Here is a 23,289-nt window from a genome sequence, read left to right on the forward strand (position 1 = left end):
AGACTCCATGAGGGTGGTATGAGGGCCCGACGTCCACAGGTGGGGGTTGTGCTTACAGCCCAACACCGTGCAGGACGTTTGGCATTTGCCAGAGAACACCAAGATTGGCAAATTCGCCACTGGCGCCCTGTGCTCTTTACAGATGAAAGCAGGTTCACACTGAGCACATGTGACAGACGTGACAGAGTCTGGAGACGCCGTGGAGAACGTTCTGCTGCCTGCAACATCCTCCAGCATGACCGGTTTGGCGGTGGGTCAGTCATGGTGTGGGGTGGCATTTCTTTGGGGGGACGCACAGCCCTCCATGTGCTCGCCAGAGGTAGCCTGACTGCCATTAGGTACTGAGATGAGATCCTCAGACCCCTTGTGAGACCATATGCTGGTGCGGTTGGCCCTGGGTTCCTCCTAATGCAAGACAATGCTAAACCTCATGTGGCTGTAGTGTGTCAGCAGTTCCTGCAAGAGGAACGCAATTGATGCTATGGACTGGCCCGCCCATTCCCCAGACCTGAATCCAATTGAGCACATCTGGGACATCATGTCTCGCTCCATCCACCAACGCCACGTTGCACCACAGACTGTCCGGGAGTTGGCGGATGCTTTAGTCCAGGTCTGGGAGGAGATCCCTCAGGAGACCATCCGCCACCTCATCAGGAGCATGCCCAGGCATTGTAGGGAGGTCGTACAGGCACGTGGAGGCCACACACACTACTGAGCCTCATTTTGACTTGTTTTAAGGACATTACATCAAAGTTGGATCAGCCTGTAGTGTGGTTTTCCACTTTAATTTTGAGTGTGACTCCAAATCCAGACCTCCATGGGTTGATACATTTGATTTGTGTGATTTTGTTGTCAGCACATTCAACTATGTAAAGAAAATAATATTTAATAAGAATATTTCATTCATTCAGATCTAGGATGTGTTATTTTAGTGTACCCTTTATTTTTTTGAGCAGTGTATATTTCCACACTGTGACATTTCAGCCTGTTTTGGTGGGATGGAGTTTTGGCCTCCCTGGTGACATCACCAGGTGGTAAATGAGTTAATGGACCAATAAAAAATGGAGTTCCAAACCTCTCTGCCAATAACAGCTAGTTTTCAGTTTTCCCTTACCTTCTATGAACCACTCCCAGACAGTCCTAGCTAAATTCTTTGTTAAGAAGCTATTTTTTATTCTTTTTTTGAAAACAAGCACAGTAAGGTACTTAATTGTTACCCAGAAATGATTTGATATTGAGATAACGGCTGCATTGGACTATTTTAAGATGGTGTCTCATGGAGAGACAGAGTGCAGTTTGAGCTACTCCAGGACAGCTCAGTGCTGCCACCATTTATTAAGAATCTCAAGTTGATGGCCGACCGGGGTACTGCAGGCTGCCATTAGCAACTAAATTATCCTTAGGGATGGTTCCAAATGTACAGAATGGTTACCTGGAGGAAAATGGGGAAGGGTCATGCTTTTTCAATTTCAGTCATGGGAAGTGTTTAGTATTTAAAAAAAAAAAATCCAGTCCAGGGAAGGGACATGTCATTTTTAATTGATGAAATCTCTATATTTTTCTGTGTTTTAGAATGAGTTTCTCATTAGGCTATATATTGATGTGTGCCCGATGCCGCCCCTCATTTCTGAATCTCCACTGGGCGCGCAATATCAAGCAGGCCTATAGGTCATTTAGTGTGCTCTCAATCAAATGATCCGTAGCCTATAGGCTATGAAGTGCATGCTCGGAGAAGCACAGAGCAAAGTTATATTTCTAAGATAGCTGCTGGGATGGTGTAAATAAAACTAAGCTGCATTACACACTGCAATGGATATTCCATCCATGAGCCCCGTCCTGCTCTTGCTGATCAAAACCTAACCAAGGGCTGTGCTGTGCAGGGCTATGGTGGCAGTTCAGGAGGAGAGTCAAAGGCTTCTTCCCGAATTAATGAATTCATTGTTATCTTGTGAGCGGACTAGCCTTATAGCCTATGTTCTGTTCTGTTTGAGAAGCGGAGAACGAAGGCGAGGAAGACCGGAGGTCAACATTGATAGCGTGCTACTACTATAATTGATTTGATTAAAAACAATGTTTCTTGCCCATGATGTATTTATCAGAGTTATTGACCTCACAGTAAGACCAGATTAGAGTAAATGACATGGTGGTGCTGAAACTTGAAGCAGCAGCTACAGCATAATCAATGGGAAATGGACAGTTCGTGGTGCTGAAAGTAGGCGAATTATAGTAGGCATAATTCATTTCAAACATCTTCATTTTAATTACACTTTACTAACAACAAGGGGGCTTTGTGTTGGAGCCTATTTCTTCCTATTTAAGAGGTAGGTGTACCGGTTTGACAGACGAAATTAGGCAATAGGCTGCTATATTCATAATTCCTCCACCCACCATGTACTCTTTACATGGTTTCAGATCACTTTATATAATCGGATCCGTTTTTATTTTCTTCAAAATCGTAAGCTAACAAGGGGTAGGCCTGTGCTTTAATTTTTTTTTTAAAAAGGTATGCCTATGCAATACCCTCTCATACCCCCTCAATTCGAGTCTTGGATTTAATAGCCTACCTCCGTGTCAGTGAATGGCTGTTAAATTAAATCCAAGACTCGAATTGAGGGGGTATGAGAGGGTATTGCATAGGCCTACCTTTTTTTTTTTTTTAAAGCACAGGCCTACCCCTTGTTAGCTTACGATTTTGAAGAAAATAAAAACGGATCCGATTATATAAAGTGATCTGAAACCGTGCTTTGGTCAGCTGGGAAAGGATGCATCACATTGTCACAGCTTATTGTGAAATAGACACAAGTTACTTATTTGACGAAAAAGTCAGTTTTTTCATTTGTATGATGCGATTTTCATCACAACGCATTTCATGCGTATTACACTATTTTCTTTCTTCATAACACATTTGTGTACATTATACACATTCCAATATGTTGTGGCTAAAGTTAGCTAGGCCAGCTAGTCTAGGTCCAGAACCCGATGGGTTGGGCCAGAGCCAGAACACGTGGGTAAAGCGGCAGTTTGAAAATTAGTCACTGGCTTTGATACTCTATATATGTTAGAGACGATCCAATCGCTAATTGTACAACACCCCTCGTGCCCCTCATCCCCACAAACAACTTTTATGATGGCAGTCGCGACTGAAGTATGTAGCATGCGACAGAGCAGCGGAAGAATATACTGTGAGCCGTCAGGCTACACTTTCTCTGCTTCTCGCAGATTTTTTGGTGCTGAAAGATTTTGGGGCAGAGTCAAGCCTCTCGCTTTGCCTCTTCCTCTCTGAGCACTGTATTATCTCTGTGTGCATGTCACATACCAACATGTCTTACCACCTTGTATTTCAATATGATGCAATGCTTGATATTCTTACATAATGATATCTGCTTTGACCTTCGATTGATCTGCCAGTTTAGACGAGGGAGATCTGCCATTTGTTGTCATGTTATGCTGTATATGTTTAGCATGACAGTGACACGGCAGGGGAGTTGGCTGTAACACACAGTGATCTGAAAGGACTGTCACTGAACTGTAGCTGTGGTTACTGAATAATCCACCCCCCCCTTTTAATCCCCCAATTTCGTGATAATGATCTTGTCTCATCGCTGCAATTCCCCAACGGGCTCGGGAGAGGCGAAGGTTGAGTCGTCGAAACAAGACCTGCCAAGCCGCGCTTCTTAACACCCGCTCGCTTAACCCAGAAACCAGCAGCACCAATGTGTCGGTGGAAACACCATCAACTGACAACCGAAGTCAGCATGCAGGTGCCCGGTCCACCACAAGGAGTCGCTAGAGCGCGATGAGCCAGGTAAAGGCCCCCTACCCCAAACCCTCCCCTAACCCGGACCACGCTGGGCCAATTGTGCGTCGTCTGTGGGACTCCCGGTTACAGACGGCAATGACACAGCCCGTCACTACAACCCCAGGCTGTAGTGATGCCTCAACGCCGCGATGCAGTGCCTTAGACCGCTGTGCTACTCGAGAGGCCAGCAATTCTGTTTTTTAACTAGTTTCTTTGAAGTACTTTCTCTCATTTAACATCTCAATATCTCAATAGCTTTACAATTCTGTCATCATTTCTTCTGCCAGAAATTACACACACACACTGTACCTCCCACAGTATATATAGCTTTGAATGTTGCTGTCCTATACAGTATGTCTGAATTTGATATCAGCCTCTCATGAAAGCCACTGCCCGATGTGAAGTATTGACATGCGATAATTAAACACAACAGTTCAGTCAAGCAGTGTGTGTTGATCATTAATGCATTGATCAGACACACAGGCTTGAAAATAACCTCCCAGATCCTCCCATGAGGCAAGTCTGCTGTCACTGCATATGATGCCCCAGAAATAGGCACACTTGTTGCATATAGTTGTCAGGATGACTTGAAGTTGGCTTTGGGGAGGGATTTCAATCAGTGATGTACTGGTAAAAAAAAAAAGAAAGTAGGTGGCTAAACTGATCGCTGGTTGCGGTGAAAAAAAGTTGCGCTCCCTAAACGTTTAATGCATTTTTCCCCGCCAAAGGTGGGCAACAAAAACCTCTACACCACTGATTTCAATACAGTAGGTACAGTATGTCTCTTCCTCCTTTACAGAGTCGTTTACAGGACTGCTTGAACCCTTGTGGTTGCTCACTTCAGGTATTGAAGATGACACACTAAAACAATTATTGTAGTCCTGTATAACCTTAGTTTTCTCTAAAAACGAAAATAAAAAGTTATTATTATTATTATTATGATTATTAACCTTTTAATGTACTACGCATGTCCTTATCATTATGTACAAATATATATCTACTCTATTAGGCCCAGCATCTGCAGGACCAGCACGGGGGTTAGCTCAGCAGTCTACTGAGAGAGCTCAAATATGGAACTCCCTACTCTAGAGATGGTGTGTCAGTGTTGATCAGCTCACCACAACCCCCCCCCTCTCCCTTCTCATTTATCTCGGTCTAATTGTCTCTCTTTCTCACTCTCATTTTGCAAATGTTCCTTTTTCCTTCTTCCAGGCGTTGAGGAGCACAGGTTTATTGACATCGGATCCCAGGCTGAGTGACTGTATGCGTCAGCTGCGCCAGTCAATGCAGGACTCTGCCGGAACAGTCATGATGGACCCGAAACTCTTCAGGAAGTGAGCAATGCTCTATTTTCACGTTAACCCCTTACACTTGTGGAAATTGGCCTATATGGATAGGGCCACATTTAAAACATTTAAAACAGGATAGGGCCAGGATAGGATAGGGCCATTTAAAACAGGATAGGGCAGGAGTAGCCCTGTCCTGGAGTAGCTCTAACAGAAGAAATATAATAAGAATAGGCATGCAATTTGAAAGACGACACTTTGGAGATTAACGGGGAAATGATCAGACCAAAGATGAGGACACAACACAACGCTGAATCCCCAAAATGACACTGTTGATTCTATGTGCATTTTACATTTACGGTACTTTACACAGCATTTGTCAATAACAAAATACTTTAGATACATCCAGTAACATGCATGTTGAAGCATGTGCAAGATGAGGGAAAAAAAGATAACATAGGTTTGAGTGAAAGGTCTAACTTGGTGTGGCCACACACCTCTCCAAACTTTACACAGTTCCTTAGTCATTTCAATGCACTTGTATGACTCAAGGAAAGAGCCTTCAACTATAAGGTGCTTGTTTGAGCTCTCCTAGCTTTGCCATTGAGGAACTGAATCAAGCACACTTGCCCCTTTGTATTTGTAATACAGCCCTGTGTCCCCACCCTCACACAATTACTCTTGTTGTTTACACAATCCCCCAAAAAACGGTCCATTTGAAAATCGCCATTTGGGTCAGGCGGGAATCATTTGAAAGCTTATTCTATTGCCAACATGGCTAGCTAAGCTGTAAAATATGCTCATACATGGTTCGGCTTTTAAAAGGCACTTCAGACTAACAGATTGTGATTGTTTGTGTGCATAGAATGGCGTGCATTCAAGTGTGTGTTCTGCGGCAAATTTTCTTCACAATACGACAAATGCAGGCTCATTCTGTCCAGGCTGTAGCGCATGTCATCCTTCTAACTGTGGATCATACACAGCAATCATAAAGGTTGATACTGTAAATGACACGTTTTCAAATGTAGAAATGTGAAGTGTAGATTTGGACCCACGGGTGTGCGGTTTGCTTGTGTGACATCAAAGTGATATTTATTGAAAATCTCATCTTTCAGAACACATCGACCCCTCTGTGTTTACAGCATTTCCCTCACTCATACGACAACAAAGGTGCAAAAGTTAGCCCAATTAGCGGGAGGGATGGGGGAATCGTTTTGTTGTGCGCGGTGCTCCAGTTTATAACTGCGCTCAGTCAAGACCCATACAACGCTGATAACCGGAGAACCTAAGCTCTGACGTCATGTATAGTATTTTACTGTACAGCCGCTGGGTTCCAATTTTGCTTATCGATGGCAAAATCGTTTTCAACCCGTATACAGGATGACAGGAGCTGTGAGTGAAAAGGGCTACCATTCTTACCAATGTCCCAACCACTCTCTCTGAACGACCAACCAGTAGAGGTGGTTGAGTGTTTAAAATACCAAGGGACACAAATTGATAACAAGCTAAGTTATACAGAGAATGCAGGTTGTATTTTTTTTAATTTAAAAGCAAGCCCACACTTGTTCTCAATCAGGAAATGAAATGGGTTTGGGGGTCAGACAGGATGTTCTGGAGAGGGTGTACAGCAGCTTGGTGGAGAGCATCCTCGCGTTCAATATGACAGTCTGGTATAGTCATCTGAGTGTGAGGAGCAAAAGCAAACTGACCAGCATAGTAAACACAGCCAGCAAAGTAATTGGTCGACCACAGGCACATTTGAGCAGTCTGTTTCACAAGGCAACCAAAAAGAAGACACTGGCTGTCGTTGGCGACCCCCCACTCTCTACACCCTCAGTTGGAGAGGCTTCCCTCTGGCCGGCGCTTCAGAATGACCATGGCCGAGAAGAACGTGTTCAAACATGAATTTGTTCCTTGTGCTGTTGGACTACTGAATGTAAAGTAAATTGTATCGGTATAATGTACTTATCTATCTAGTGCAGTTGGGACTGTGGTCGTTTGTGAGTGAATGTATTACTGTCCTCTGTTGTTAGTGTATGCAACATGATGGACTGACTGTTTTTAAATGTGTCTGATGTGAGAATCTATGTGTATTTGATTCTTTTAATGGAAAAATGTCCATCCTGGATGGACAATAAAGTTTTATTCTTTTCTCTAATGATTTGGGATTAGATGGAATGGATACATCCTTATTTGGCCCTTTTATCATATAAATGATCTTGTAGGATGGTTTAGAGAGAGTATTTACTAGTAAACACTGATGATTTAATTCTGAAAGTTTGCATGCTGTATTGTGTCTTTCTCTATCCCACGTAGAGTATTCTCATTCTTCTGGCTGATTGGCAAAACACCACACACACCTTATCCCATTTTATTTTTTTACATTGCATTTTCTTGATAGTATATTTATATTTCACTGTGCGGAGGAACTGTTTATACTATTGCCCCCAGTGTTAACGAGAAACATCCATTACTTTGTTCTTCCACTCTCTCTCTCTGCCTGTATCTGTGTCTGCTCCTCATACCTCTACAGTGGACAGGTGGAGATTTGTTATGGAAGGGATGTTTTGATTGTCAGGGATGTTTGAATGTGGGTGTATAAGCAGTGTTTCTGTTGCGGTTAATGTGAGGCGAAAACAGATGGACAGCGTCTGTCGGTTTAATGGACGACAGCTGCCTCTGATCCTCACTGATGCACATGTGAACGTAACACATGCAGAGAGAGAGAGAGAGAGAGAGAGTTCTGGAATTGTTGGCGAACAGAGTATGACATTTGTGCAGGGCTTAAGGCTGGACAGGAGCTAATGAAAGGCCAGCGCAGTGGGTGAACTGCAGACGGCTGGTTGTATTAGGAGCTCGGCTTATCAGCAAGGTCTGATGGACTCTAGACTGCTGTCCAAACAGTATTACTTCCTAAGTGGCAAAGCTAACTTAATGAATGCCGTGATGATTCAGACACTGGCCTGCTACAGTAGCGAGTCCTGTCTGGTAGACTTCTTCTTACATTGAATTACTATATTCCAGTGATTGAATACTGCATATATACAGTCCCTTTGTAAATCATAGATTGATACTTGGTGTTGTGCTTGGTATTGTTTCTAAACTAGGTCCAAAGACACACACACACACACACACACACACACACACACACACACACACACACACACACACACACACACACACACACACACACACACACACACACACACACACACACACACACACACACACACACACACACACACACACACACAGAAAGTCATGTAGAACAGAATAAGAATGTGTTGTGATTAGACATGGGTCTTTTCTTCTGTGGTGGTCACTAGCGATAGGCCACTAAAAAAAATCCCATTTCTATAAATGATGCGATCCTTCTGCTCGCTTCCCCAGTGCCCCAAACTCGAAACCAGGTTGCGTATTAACAAGTCCCGACGGATCTTTCGGCTCATCACAGCTATGAGAGCAATTTTCAATGCCGTTCTTTGAGATCATGTCAGTGCTTACTAAACTTAGCGCAATGTTTGTCTAGTGGTAGGTGTGTGTCTACAATATGATAGGCTGTCTATTCTCAGCGTTTAATTTGGTCACGGGTTGGGGTCCAGTTTTTAGGTTGTTGGTGTCATTAGGATTTCGTCATAGGGTCAGTGGTGTATCTGCTCCACAGTTACAGGTCACTTAGCCCTGATACATCCTAGACACTGCATAAGAGTCAACAGCCTTGTATTGGGGCTATAGGCTACTGACACTGTGTGTGATAATACAGTAGTTATACTATTTAAAAAAAAAATCTAATGTGACTGATCGCAGTGTGTGTGCATACGTTTGTACGGCTGACCCCAGCCAGAATCGAACCCACAACTCTAGCGTTGCAAGCACCACGCTCCACCAACTGAGCCACAGTGAGTATCTGAAGTATGTGTGTGATATGTATGTATGCGTTTCAGGTGTGTGGGCGCTAACATCCTGCTGCTGACCCAGGCGTTCAGGAGGAAGTTCATCATCCCAGACTTTGAGGCATTTGCGTCCAACATCAACCAGCTGTACTACAGCACCCAGAGGCAGGTTGGGGGACACGTGAGTTCTGTGTTCAAACCTTTGGTCCGTGGACCGGTGCACTGCGGGTGGTCTGTAGATGTTTTTGGGGTGTTTATAATAGGCCTTTTAGTGTGTTAAATGCACTGCTAAAATTGAGAACATTTGATTTGGTCCTCAAGAGCTTTCGACAATGATGGTATCAGGGAAATGGAAAAGGTTGCGAACCGCTGGGCTACACAATACACACATTCATTCCCACGTTAAAAACGATCTTTCACATACTGTACACAGACACAGCTATACATTCACAAATGAATGCTAAAATAAGCACACCACCAAACATTTGCTTGCACGCATTAAAAAAAAACATTCGCTAGGTTACATCACCGCACACAAGCTCACGGACCAGAGCTCACTGAAAACGCACTCACAAGCATGTACTAAATGAAAGCATGCACACACTGTACATTCGCAGACGCATGCACATGCTATACACACATGTACTGTACATACCTGCCTTTGACATGCATGACACGTGACTTATCCACTCCATTCCTTTGTGTGTGTGTGTGTGTGTGTGTGTGTGTGTGTGCCCTCTTTTGCTCAGGTGGCAGATTATATTCCCCAACTGGCTAAATTCAGCCCTGATCTGTGGGGTGTGTCACTATGCACCGTGGATGGACAGAGGTGAGATTACAGCATTTGTGTTATCTGCTCTATGTACATCGTCTCCTTTTATCCCCCACTGGTTTCCATTTTAACACACTTATCCCATGTCACTGAAATGAAGAGCATTGAACAGGCAGTTCGCATGTCACCCCCCCCCACCACCCCATCTTGCCTTGTCAGTGTCTGCCTAACTTGTTCATGTAGAATCCTCCTCTGTATCTGCTTTCACCTCAGCCTTCCTCTCACTGTCCCATGATCTCTCCCCTGTGCCCTGCTGGCGTGAGGCAGACATTCTGCAGGTGACACCAAGGTTCCATTCTGTCTTCAATCATGTGTGAAGCCTCTGGAGTACGCCATCGCTGTGCACGAGATTGGCACTGAGCATGTGCATCGCTACGTGGGCAAAGAGCCCAGCGGACTCAAATTCAACCAGCTGTCACTGGATGAGGAGGGTGAGAGACTGTTACCCTAACCCTATCTGCCTACACGCTTAGAAAGAAAGGTGCTATCTAGAACCTAAAAGGATTCTTCGGCTGTCCTCATAGGAGAACCCTTTTTGGTTCCAGGTAGAATTATTTTGGGTTCTATAGGCCTAGGACTAAGGATCGTTTTAAAGCTGGGTTCATACAGACATTGGCAAGTCAAATTCAAGGACTTTCAGAGACTTTGTCAAGCACTTCGTTTTCATTTACAAGGACCTTGATGTAATGCAATTGTATAATGTATATAATTGCACAAATAGGGCGTAGTATAGATCTCCCCTCAAAAAGCGTTAAAAGAAAATGAAAAAGTAGGCCATTACCACTTTCATTTTTTAGGCCCTGCATTGATATTCAAACTATTATTACATTCTAAAATATTTGAGAATAATGTGGACATTGCCAGATTTAATACATTGGATGTAAATTTGGCGGTTTGTCTGTAGTTTGTGGCAGTAGCATTAATATCACCATTTGAATCTCACCATCGCTGTTTTTATAATGAGAAAGTTACCAAAAAACAGATTCATTTTTTAATTGACTGACTTGTATGGAAAGTCAAGTTGAATCCTACATTAGATGTTAGATATCGTTCTCATAATAACCGCACTTGGTTTGACCACGACAGCGTTGCGCAACACCCTTCAATTGAAGCCGCGGGAAACAAACGAAAGTGGCCACATCTCTCACAAAAACGGATACAAAATTAAATTACGGACAATTATAAGGGAGGAGGAGAACTTGTAAATTGGATACAATAATTACAAGGACTTTCAATCACCAACTTGAGGAAATTTCTGATTTTCATGGTAAGGCCTATTCCAGTACTTGCATTTCTGAGCTCCAAATTCAATTTCAAGTAGGCAACTTCAAGCCCCTATGTTTATAATTGCAGTTGTAACATGAAAAAAAGTATGTATCTGTCGTGTTATTTCATTACCAGATCATATTGTTAATAAGCCCACTAGGCTATGTCATTTGTTGTCATTATATCCAGAAAAATCCATAGGACTATTTTTGGGTGTTGCGCAATAGTCTATCCTACACGATTGCGCACAGTAGCCTTGGTGTCCAGACCAAGGCACAAAAACATGAACACATTACCTTGATGCTTTCTCTGCTAATTCTAACGAGACCCTGTTGCAAATCAAGCAGACAAACAGATGATCAACCTCCATTCGCTAGGGATATTAGATCCCAACGTGGATCCAGGCACAACTGTCTTCGCCAATTTAACAAATGAGAGCCAAAACATACTGGACATTCCTTGCGAACAGTTTTTTTTTCTCCAGCACTTGGGCTGTTGCTGCATCGCATTGCACTATCACAACAGCTGTTCGTCACTTGACTGTCATTCGGGAAAATTCCTTCCGAGATCAGATGACGATGTGCGAAAATATCCCTGCATATCTAATCAGCTTGGCACCAAATGCTCAAGAACCACTTTAATGGCAGTACCGATTTAGGTTTTAATTATCAGTGTAAGGTGACTTTCGGTTAGAAGGATTCGATTTCGCAACACAATTGTTATTTTGGACATGTGTACCCATGAAAACTGTTTTCAATCCATAATATGTAGTTACGCTGCATTTCTGAGATCTCCTATATTTAACAACTGTGACAGCTAGAACCAGGATTCTTACATGGTTCAAGTTCCATGTCAAATTGAACTGATTAATGCTTTACATGTGATATAATGACAACTTACACTGTCATAACCCACTGTTCCTAGGCCTTCATTGTAAATAATAAGTTGTTCTTAACTGACATGCCTAATTAAATAAAGGTTAAAAAATGTTTAAAAAGCTATGATCCACCTTATATCTCAATGCAATGACAAGAAAAAAATGGCCAATTATTATCAATGACTTATCAACAACTGTAACAAGTTGTCCAGTGTAGGAAATCCTCAGCGGTACCCTAGTTCATAGAAAGACCCATGTCTCTGTATCCACTTCTATGTAGATGCTCCACACTTGAATGCATCTAAGTACTGGGGGGGAAACGTCCTTACGTTGAACCCTCAAATGATAACGTTGACTATTGCCTGATCTAACCTAACTCGGTTGTAGGGTAGTAAATAGTTTATTCCAATGTCACACCGTGGAAGCAAACACTTACACATTTCAGTAAACAGTTGTGGTAAGACAAGAGAGCCAACCTCTCTGCAACTACAGGGGAAAATATCCATCAGCTTGACCAATGATTGCAACAAGCTGTAGGTACAGTCAATAAAGTCAAGTTGAATCTTTACAATCCTTCCGGGGCGGTTAGAGCATTGGACTAGTAACCGAAAGGTTGCAAGTTCAAATCCCCGAGCTGACAAGGTACAAAATCTGTCGTTCTGCCCCTGAACAGGCAGTTAACCCACTGTTCCCAGGCCGTCATTGAAAATAAGAATTTGTTCTTAACTGACTTGCCTGGTTAAATAAAGGTAAAAAATATATATAAAAAAAATAGAGCAAGAACAGGTAATCTGATCATTAGCAAGTCAATGCATCTTATCTGCAGGTTCCCTCTCAGCTGGCTAGGTGCCATTACATATGTTCATCTCTGGCACACACATGCATGTGTTAACTTTCTTAGTGGAAGTTATTTTACTGGACATATCTTTAGGTTATAGGGTGGTGGTGGAGTGCACGACAGTGACAACATTGTCCTCTCTCTCTCTGGACAGATAAACCACACAACCCTATGGTGAACGCCGGGGCTATTGTCATCAGTTCTCTGCTCAAGGTAAGGGGATTCCTGGGTGCACTGATGTTATAATTAAGTGATAATGCCCTCGAAGCCGATGTTTGGAGGATATATTGGCACTGGTGTTAGGCGTTTTACTCTAAAAGAAATGTGAGATAATGTCTTGATGCTTTTTATAATGGAGATCAAGTTTATAAATTGGCTGGCTGGGCTGATGAGACAGTGGATTGCACAGTCATATTGAACAGCGTAAATAGGCATTTTAACATCATAGAGTTAGCCGGTGGTAACTTGTGGAATAGACACCGGCTGTAATGCGGTTTTAACCAATCAGCATTCAGGATTAGACCCACCCGTTGTATAACCTCTTATAAGATTTTCATGAGGTTTTGGAATTAGAGCTCTAATCTTTGCTCGATAACTGAAACAAAATCAGTAGTACATTACATTCACACAGATTAAGCATTGCATTGCATATACTGTATGAATGCAAACTGCTATACACCAAATCCACTCCAACATCAGATATACAAGAAATCAGGAAAACTGTCATAACTAGTACAGCCAAGTGTCACGGTCAGACTTTGCCGTCAATCATTGACCAATTGCCCTATATTGTGTGGACAGAGGTCAATAAGCTATCACCAGCTGACTCCCTATCAGTCAGCATTGCCCTCATTCTAACAGCTAAAGCAGTGGGGAAAGAGGGATGGCCACTGCCTTATGTAGAGATGGACCTCTATTCTACTGTGTTTTTCCCCCCCTGCCTGGCTGCCTGTCCCTACCAGCTGACCGGAGAGATATGCCTCTTGGCTATGCGGGTCACGTACAGTAGTGGGGAAGGGGGTTACGGTTGGGGGTGTGGGGGGAGTCAGGCCAATGAGACAGCTGGAAAGAGTAGGTGTGTTTGTGTGTTTACGTCTTTGACAATCACAGGGTTCTTTAATGGTCTGATACGGACGGTTTTATCTCAATATCATATCATTTCTGGGTAACAATTACAGTGCCTTCAGAAAATATTCATATCCCTTGATTTATTCCACATTTTGTTGTGTTACAGCCTGAATTCAAAGTTGATTAAATATTATTTATTTTTTTCACCCATCTACACACAATACCCCATAATGACAAAGTGAAATGAAAATGTCTACATTAGGGTCCTTTAAAGGTCCAATGCAGATGTTTTTATCTCAATATCATATCATATTTCTGGGTAACAAATAAGTACCTTACTGTGATTGTTTTCAATTAAAATGGTCAAAAATAGAAAAAAAAAGCTTCTTAGCGAAGGGCAATTGACCCTTCCCTAAGCCACACCCCCCTTGGTTACTGTTGCAACCTCGGATAACACATCCCCATTCAACCAATGGTGAAATCCCCTCACAATGATCTCAAACTGTGTTTGTAATAAACAATTAAATTAAACACAGACCACCCCTTGCTAATCAAGAAATTCTGGGGCTGGGCTTAACGAAGAGTCAATTTCTCATGCAAGAATTTTGCTAGGATTGTCTGGGAGTGGTCTGAGTGGGGTGGGGAAAACTAGCTGTTATTGACAGAGAGGTTTGGAACTCACTCTCTTATTGGTCTATTAGCTCATTTACCACCTGGTGACGTCACCAGTCAGGCAGGCCAAAACTCCATACCAAAACAGGCTGAAATTTTAAGCAGTCTTTTTTTTTTTTATGTACACAATTTCACAGCATTATTCCAACCTCATAGTGTGGAAATATATATAAAAACAGAAAAATCGACTTTTTGACTGCACTGGGTACATGAAGCAAGAACAGATGGAGATGTCCCGAACGTCATTTAATTGGCTAATAAGTCTATTGCACATACTGTACTACTTGTACTCGTCCAAGTCAGTGCAGCACCACTAGCAAGTTTTAATTTGAGTTTATTCAATTTGATATTTATAAAGGTTGTGCAAATTTCAGTTGATCTTTCAGAGGGAGCAGAACTCTCAGAAGTTACGAGTTGGAAAAAACGTGCCACTACTCCATGAACACTCCATCCAGAACATCACTGATCAACAAGCCATGGGTTGCACCACGTCAGAAGAAACCTATTCCTTGAGGACAACTCAACTAGTCACCGTAATGTTTCAGATCGTCTCTGACCTTTCAGGACAGGGTGGCTCAGAGCAGTAAGGGGAAGTACTAGTCTCTGCCCTTTTTGGTGACTTAACGACTTGGCGGCAATCTTTCACTGGACCCTGAAACCCAAGCAGGGCAATAACCTGCCCCGCAGCTGCAAGCCCATGTCATACTCATCACATTACCACACGTGGACAGACAGGCGGACAGACAGACACCGTGACTAAATGTACCCCACACGCCCACCCAGAATCTGTCTGACACCAACAGCACGCTGTGCTAGAATACACAAACACTGCCACCTAGGGGCCGAAAAGCTCTCTGCATAGTGTCAATACAGAAATACCGTACTGAATTATTATTATTTATTTTTTTACAGCCTAACTCAAACAAGGCAGAGCGGTTTGATTATGTGAGTATCCTTTAAGATTTCAGATTTCTGACACGTCTTACTTGTAACAATGTACATGTTATACACTGAGTGTACAAAACATTAAGAACACCTTCCTAATATTGAGTTGCACCCCCTTTTGCCATCTGAACAGCCTCGATTTGTCGGGGCATGGACTCTACAAGGTGTAGACTCCAATGCTTCCCACAGTTGTGTCAAGTTGGCTGGATGTCCTTTGGGTGGTGGACCATTCTTGATAAAAACAGAACTGTTGAGCATGAAAAACCCAGCAGTGTTGCAGTTCTTTTGACACAAACTTTTGCGCCTGGCACCTACTACCATACCCCATACCCCGTTAAAAAGGCACTTATTTTTCCTTCACCCTCTGAATGGCACACATACACAATCAATGTCTCAATTGTTTCCAGGTTTAAAAATCCTCCTTTAACCTGACCACTCCCCTTCATCTACACTGATTTGAAGTGGCTTTAACAAGTGACATCAATAAGGGATCATAGCTTTCACCTAGATTCACCTGGTCAGTCTATGTCATGGGAGGAGCAGTTGTTCTTAACGTTTTGTACATTCGGTGTATACTTTCATCTCACAGCTGACACATCTTTTATCGTAGGTAATGGAATACTTAAAGAAGATGGCCGGCACAGAGTATGTGGGCTTCAGCAACGCTACGTGAGTGTCGAATTGAATGTTATAATATGCAAATGCAATTATCCAATGTTGCAGCCCACGCAATAACTTCACTTTGTGGTGCGATAAACTGCTTGCGATATGTATTTGCCTTCACAGTTTCCAGTCAGAGAAAGAGACCGGAGATAGGAATTTTGCTATTGGTTACTACCTGAAGGAGAAAAAAGTGAGTCTGGGTGTTTGAGCTTCACGGAGTCTTACCAATAGTTATATCAATTCCTAAACTCTTAGACTATGAGTCATAAACAATTTTTAAATGTTTTAACATTTATTTGTCACATACACATGGTTAGCAGATGTTAATGCGAGTGTAGCGAAATGCTTGTGCTTCTAGTTCCGACAATGCAGTAATAACCAACGAGTAATCTAACCTAACAGTTCCACAACTACAACCGTGTACACACAAGTGTAAAGGGATGAAGAATATGTACATAAAGATATATGAATGAGTGATGGTACAGAACGGCATAGGCAAGATGCAGTAGATGGTATCGAGTACAGTATATACATATGAGATGAGTAATGTAGGGTATGTAAATATTATTGGGGCGGTAAGCAAATTGGAGTGGGTCTAGGGTGTCAGGTAGGCTGGAGGTGATATGGTCCTTGACTAGTCTCTCAAAGCAATTCATGATGACAGAAGTGAGTGGCATGGTAGTCGTTTAGCTCAGTTACTTTAGCTTTCTTGGGAACAGGAACAATGGTGGCCCTCTTGAAGCATGTAGGGACAGCAGACTGGGGTAAGGATTGATTGAATATGTCCGTAAACACATGTTGATTGTGATCTAAGTTACCTGTTGATTGCGATCTAAAACTGTGGCCTCTCTCTCATTTTGCCTGACAGTGCTTCCCTAAGAATGCAGATATGATTGCAGCCCTCGACTTCTACTTCCAGGTGAGACTCATTTTTTAAGAAGTTTGCTGTTGAATCCAAGAAGGTCTTTAGCTTTTTCCTAGGCCTAGATTGAAACCGTAGCACTGAAGGTCTGCGCTGTAGTGCGATGGAAAATTGGAAGGTGATTTTCGATTGAACCTACATATGCAGTGTTTACCATGAATGCAGTCTCTGCGAACGCGGGAACATTGCCTTTAAATTTCAATCACGCTACAGCGCAGATCTACAGCGCAGATCTACAGCGCAGATCTACAGCGCAGATCTACAGCGCTACGGATTGAATCTATCTCCGACTTTCTGTCCCTGGTGGAAACACTGTAGTATTCGACTAAAGTACTACCCTCTACAGCAAACCAGAGGTCTTAACTATTCTCTGTTTTCCTCTCAGCTGTGCTCCATCGAGGTGACGTGTGAGTCAGGCAGTGTCATGGCTGCCACACTGGCCAACGGGGGCATCTGTCCAATCACAGGCGAGCAGGTTCTGAGTGCGGAGGCCGTTCGGAACACCCTGAGCCTCATGCATTCCTGTGGAATGTACGACTTCTCTGGCCAGTTCGCTTTCCATGTGAGTTATTGAGAAACAGAGGTCAGAGGTCAATGACCCGAGGTGGCCTTATCCTACTATACACAGTATGTGGTCAATTAGAACATTCCCCTTTATCTCAGATGTGCCATATTTCTTTCACCTATCCTATGTTGTCAGATGAGTAGTTAAATGAGAGGAGACACGTTATTGCTATTGTCAGAATGTATTGCTATTGTTTTTTTGTTTCTGTTATTGTTTATTTGTTTTGTACCGTCTTGGTGTGATGCCTTGGTGGGGTTGGGTGGGATAGGAGGGATGGGTGCCGTGGGTGTGGGTTGATGTAAGGACTGGGGATGTTGTATTGTTTACAATGTCTCTATGTTCCCAACTGAATTGTATTGCTTTTTTTTTTGAAGACAGGAATCTATTTGAGACTATTTGAGATACACCCGGCTGGTTATAAGTGTACTGCTAACCTTCATTTCGCCTGTTCTTTTTCCCAGGTGGGTTTACCTGCTAAGTCTGGTGTTTCTGGTGCAGTACTGCTGGTGGTCCCTAATGTCATGGGAATAATGTGTTGGTCTCCTCCGTTAGACCGTGTCGGAAATAGTGTCCGAGGCATTCACTTCTGTCAGGTACACAGACGAGAAGAATTCCAATAACCTATGACTCATGTTTTTGTCAAACCCAGCAGTCGATATTTATTCTCGGTGATGGCCTTTTTTTTTTTTTTTTTTTTACATTTAGAAAGTATACTTTGTAACTGCATGAGACATTGTGGAAATGGAAGATTCAAGTAGAATAGAATGTTGAATAGTAGAGTATTCGGTCATTTTCCTGTCTGTATTGACCCCTTCTATCTGCTGATTGATCAGGAGCTGGTTTCTCTCTTCAACTTCCATAACTATGACAACCTGAGACACTTTGCAAGGAAGCTGGACCCTCGCAGACAATCACTTGATGATAGGGTAAGTAAGGGATAGAGTACACACGAAATACTTATTTTAAATTTTTTCTTATTTGAACCTTTTAAACTCTCTGGAAAATTCATGTTTTCTGTTGTCTCCTTTACAACACTTGAAACACCTCTATGCTTCAATAGCCTTCTTCTATGTTGATCGCCCATCATTGAGATGTTTTCTTCTGCCCCCTTCAGAACAGGTCAGTGGTGAACCTGATGTTTGCAGCTTACAGTGGAGATGTCTCTGCCCTGAGGAGGTAAAGACGGAACCCGGGGAGACAAGTTATATAAATTCAATCTGTCATAGTCGGTCCTAATGATTTATAAGAAATTATATTTTATAAGAAATTAACCAAGGGCTGGGCGCCAGACAGACAAGAAGAAACTTGTGAAATGATTTCCATAATACATTTAAATGCATGTTTTGCATGGAACAGACGACCCCTCGTATCAAATCAATTTCGGTTAACTTCAATATCATCACTGTAGAGCTTTTCAGAAAGTCATTTGTCTTCGAATCCCTTATCTCTTCGTCTCGGCCATCTGTCATTCCAATTAACCTTTTGCTCTACTCTGCTTTTCTTCCTTCTCTCGCTCCTGTCCTCCCCCCAAGGTTTGCTCTCTCGGCTGTGGACATGGAAGAGAAAGACTACGATTCTCGTACAGCCCTCCACGTGGCGTCAGCTGAAGGTGACCCTGTAATTTGTCATGATAATACTGTTACTCCCACATAAACATGTGCTTCAACCTTAGCGTTCACATTTGGAATTCAAGTGTGGCTGATATGGTTGAATTGGAGTGGATGGCTTCGCTTGTGTGGACCACAGAGATGTGAATGCATCACTGGTGGGTTGCACAAAACGCATTGCCGTATATTGAAGTTGAATTCTTCCTTCCCGTTTTACTCAGGTAATGTGGAAGCGGTGATCTTCCTAACAGGGACGTGTCAAGTGAACCCCCATATAAAGGACAGGTAGGGACACCATTGCCTCTGCCTGACACTTTTAATAACTCACACGTCTCTGAGAAATGTTCCATAATAAAGGCCATTTTTGACATGGATAAAGTAGAGTGCCCAGATCATTAAAATCACTCTGCTACACCAGAATAGTTCAGAGCTAGAGTGATGTCTTCAACTGAGTCTCATTGTGTCACTTGTTTCCCTTTGCCTCGCACCACATTTGCCTCTGTAGCTGTACGCCCGTTTCAAAGCTTTTTCCTGGCCGCTCATTATCTTTCTCTGTGTTATCAGGTGGGGAAACACACCCCTGGATGACGCCAGGCAGTTTGGTCGGGACGGGGTGGTGTCGGTCCTGACAGAGTACCAGCGGCTGTACCCATGTAGTAGTGAGTCCCAGTCAGAAACCGAAGACCAGAGAAAGTTAAGACACATTGAAGGTGGTGGTTTAAGCCAGACGGACCGGAAGTGTCTGACCATATGAAATGCAGCCATTTCGTGCCATTTAGCGAAGAGGTGTAAGCGTAGTATATTTGATAGGGTCACACGTCACTGTGTCTAAAGGTTGGGGTTCGCCGCAGCACATCGCACTCCGCTGTGAGAGATTGTGCTGGCCCCAAGCACACTTTCTTTGTCCACGTTGCTGCACATAAAGCTTCAGGAGTCTTCAGGAGTGGACAGCATCAATGTAATACTGTTTCATGTTGACATGGGCACCAACAAGTGATCAGTTGCTCATTCAGGTGAACTTGGCAGTTTTTTAAATTTGTAAGTACACACACGTTGTCCTTACTCGTCACTTAAAAATGCCAGTGTGATGCACATTTTATGTGTATATGCTGCCTGGTATGTGACCAGTGTTTGAAATGTATTTATTTATACAATGGTTTGTGATGGTTAAATTATGTATGAAGCAACAACATTAGTATTTAGTTAGTGGATTTGATGCCACTATACATACATTATAAATGCATAACGCACACAGCATTGTTACGTTACATATTGGCAGGTTATAAATATACTGTACAAATCTAGAAATATATTAAGTAGGAAAGTATATATTAATCTACCTCAGTAGGACGTTTCATAAGCAGGTCAGAAGATATGAGTGAACTATGACCCATGGATCGTGAGGATGAGGTATTTGACAATCATTTTGCTTCTGGTCTTTTCTCCTCTTTGGTGCAAATACTAATTGGCCCAACATAAGAGAAACACAACTGTTACGTAACTATAGAAACGGCATGTCTAAATGGGATCTTTTGAGTGACTGAGAGACTGATGAATCCCATCAGCATTTCCTTTTCAAATATGTGCATGAATCTACTGAGTCAGATGACTTGTTGTTTTTTGATATGTTATAAAAACCAAAGACGCGCACACCCAGGGGTTTCTTACTGGGATTAAGTGATGCTGTTCTACAGACTGCTTCCTCAGGTTATTGAACCGTCAATGTCAGCTCGCTGCTGTAAATAAACGAGTGAAAATGTGTAACTTTTTTTATTTGATTATTTCAGCATACAATCTCGGCACACAATTGGATTATATCAAAAGGTTTTCAAAAAAAAATGCATGTTTTTGGTTTAATTCCAAGTTTGTCAAGGTAGTGGAGGAGATGTCAAGACATTAAGCAATAGTAATAACAGCAACATTCCCAGCACTTAATGATCTCTTGTTACACACAGGATGGCTACATATTGTTGCCATTTTATTTCACATCAAATTAAAAAAAAAAAAGAGAACACGAGAGGTAACAAAAACACAATTTATTGTGCCGGGTCTGTATGGCAGTGAAATTACAGATTGGATCAACTCCTTGCTTCCCCCATTGAAAATAAACTTCAAGCTTTACATTCGGATGGAGAATATTGCTCTTCATTGGGAGATTTGAAAGACATGTTCAAGTGCTGCCTGCTGTAAGTGTTCAGTTTACAAAAATGAATGCACATCGCCGCTCCTGGCCCCCTCTCGCCTTGCCATCAAAGCCATCCACCTGCCTGCCATATTGTCACCTGAGTCCAGAGATCCTTCTGCTTCACTTCAAGCCTTCAGGCTCCTCCAGACCTGAGTGTGTAAGCAGCTCTCCATCCCACAAGCCAAACGCTGGGCAGAGAGGCCCCCTGAATGTGACCCTCATGCTGTGGATCACCTTGGCCTTTGGGATATCCACCAGGCCTATAAGGCCGGCCTCATAGTCTAACAGGATGCCCACGCGATCAGGCTTACCCACCAGAGGCACCGGCACCCTCTGGTTGGATGTCATGGCGAACCACTTGCGCTGGACGTAGCCGAACACCCAGGAGGAGCGGTTGGTGCCTACGCAGTCGTCCCGTGACATCGCCGCCTCGGCCACGCCTAAACGGAACTCTGACGACTTCTTCACTGTCACCTCCCAGTAGTGGCGGCCGCCTGTGATTCGCCCGTCTCCGAACACCACGGCCCAATCACGGAAGCGCTCAGGGTTCTGTTGGACATGGCTGGGGTCTAGGCCCAGGATGCGATAGATGACACCTGTGTCCTTCTTAAAGAGGTCCAGACTGCTGTGGGCTGTCCTGTCGTCCAGCTTAAACTGCACCTCTATAGAGAGAAACAGAATAGAGAGCAAAAATGATTCATAGATATTGGCAACTGCAGAACGTTCTCTAGAGGGGCAAATACATATGCATGGTGAAAGTGGAGACATACATGACATAAGCCATGTTAAAACGTTGTGATTTACCAGCAAATCGATTTAAGCTACTAAGGTAAGAAAGCCGAAATGCAGTTTACTAGTCCCTCCAACATGACGTAACCAAACTTTTCAAAGCTTGTAAACTTGGTGAAATGTCAGATTTCAAAACGAAAGTTAATTTACGCATGGAAACTTACACGTTAAGAATCACAACACAAGCAGCTGGTCACGAGCGCGGTCAGAATTCTTATTATGCAATCTCCCCTGCTCTGACCTCTAGTTTGCTATGAGCTGAAACTAAGGCAAAGGGCGCCTCACTCAGTGTCCACACGCAGTTCAGATTTCTACTCACTATTGCCTGCCGTTTGGGTAATATACCATCTTATCGCTGGAAGAAGTGTCCCACGTGTTTGTCTGCGGGACAATGCGCCCATAACTCGTCCTGCCAAGCGACAATATTGTCCCAAGCCAAGGGGCATCGCCATCTTTACTCACACAACAAAGCTATTTCCTTCTTGGTAAATCTTCAAACTATGATTATTGCTAAATGGCGCCATCTACGGCACCGGAGAATGGATTGAACATACATACTGGACTTAATTTACAATTGAAACCTGGTTAGGCGCTGTCCATGGTCCTGATTTGACTGGCGAAGTAATGTTCAACACGTGGGCTATGTCCCGTGGAAGGACCTACATTTAGTTGTTTTAGATTATAGAGTACCACAGTAGGAGTCATAATACTCATAAAACCTAACGGTCAAACAGAAAATGGTTCCAATCGTTTTTCCACCATTCATTTTTGCTATAGGGGGTTTTAGATAATCCTGGCGTGAAGTTTTGATAACTGTGTAAATCTCTCTAGGAAGTGACTTTTATAGAGATATTCGCCTGTATTTACTCCCCCAAAATGAAATGCTAATTAGCTGATAATTTGGTTATCATAAAGAACTACAAATGCCATGATGATCTGGACGAGACTGCAGAATCGAGGCAAAGGTAACAATCTCTGGATTAACTATCTAATGTTAGATAGATGTAGTAATGAATAAATTGGCTACATTTCTTTAAACGGACTATTCTGTGAACTGTCTTGTGCAAGTTTTAAACTGACAC

The 23,289-nt window shown here is 42.9% G+C and overlaps 2 protein-coding genes across 2 annotated transcripts in view; one reads left to right on the top strand and one right to left on the bottom strand.

Annotated features, from left to right (window-relative positions):
* The window catches only part of LOC118361359 (glutaminase kidney isoform, mitochondrial-like), a 30,993-nt gene extending 9,996 nt beyond the window's left edge, over positions 1 to 20,997 (top strand). Inside the window, exons 3-18 of the mRNA XM_035741232.2 lie at positions 5,012 to 5,133; positions 9,030 to 9,159; positions 9,728 to 9,807; positions 10,078 to 10,241; positions 12,946 to 13,004; positions 15,444 to 15,476; positions 16,087 to 16,145; positions 16,263 to 16,329; positions 17,008 to 17,058; positions 17,447 to 17,623; positions 18,088 to 18,219; positions 18,460 to 18,552; positions 18,741 to 18,802; positions 19,159 to 19,235; positions 19,455 to 19,518; positions 19,798 to 20,997. Coding sequence (XP_035597125.1) covers positions 5,012 to 5,133; positions 9,030 to 9,159; positions 9,728 to 9,807; positions 10,078 to 10,241; positions 12,946 to 13,004; positions 15,444 to 15,476; positions 16,087 to 16,145; positions 16,263 to 16,329; positions 17,008 to 17,058; positions 17,447 to 17,623; positions 18,088 to 18,219; positions 18,460 to 18,552; positions 18,741 to 18,802; positions 19,159 to 19,235; positions 19,455 to 19,518; positions 19,798 to 19,987 — 1,560 coding nt within the window. The 3' untranslated portion in view covers positions 19,988 to 20,997. The remainder of the gene's footprint in view (positions 1 to 5,011; positions 5,134 to 9,029; positions 9,160 to 9,727; positions 9,808 to 10,077; positions 10,242 to 12,945; positions 13,005 to 15,443; positions 15,477 to 16,086; positions 16,146 to 16,262; positions 16,330 to 17,007; positions 17,059 to 17,446; positions 17,624 to 18,087; positions 18,220 to 18,459; positions 18,553 to 18,740; positions 18,803 to 19,158; positions 19,236 to 19,454; positions 19,519 to 19,797) is intronic.
* Positions 20,988 to 22,691, bottom strand: spryd4 (SPRY domain containing 4). The gene is made up of 2 exons (XM_035741233.2): positions 22,527 to 22,691; positions 20,988 to 22,080 (listed from the first exon to the last, which is right to left on the bottom strand). The coding sequence occupies exons 1-2, from the start codon at positions 22,657 to 22,659 to the stop codon at positions 21,539 to 21,541; spliced, it is 675 nt and encodes a 224-aa protein (XP_035597126.1). The 5' UTR covers positions 22,660 to 22,691; the 3' UTR covers positions 20,988 to 21,538.
* Between the last annotated feature and the right edge of the window lie 598 nt (positions 22,692 to 23,289).

The sequence above is a fragment of the Oncorhynchus keta genome, chromosome 28 (assembly GCF_023373465.1).
Source record: "Oncorhynchus keta strain PuntledgeMale-10-30-2019 chromosome 28, Oket_V2, whole genome shotgun sequence".
In the NCBI taxonomy this organism is placed as follows: Eukaryota; Metazoa; Chordata; class Actinopteri; order Salmoniformes; family Salmonidae; genus Oncorhynchus; species Oncorhynchus keta.

Excerpts from the sequence above, each read along its gene's own strand:
- spryd4 (XM_035741233.2), bottom strand. The coding sequence starts at position 22,659 with ATGGCGATGCCCCTTGGCTTGGGACAATATTGTCGCTTGGCAGGACGA. Across the intron at positions 22,081-22,526 it reads TACCCAAACGGCAGGCAATA|AGGTGCAGTTTAAGCTGGAC; the intron begins GTGAGTAGAAAT and ends TTCTCTCTATAG.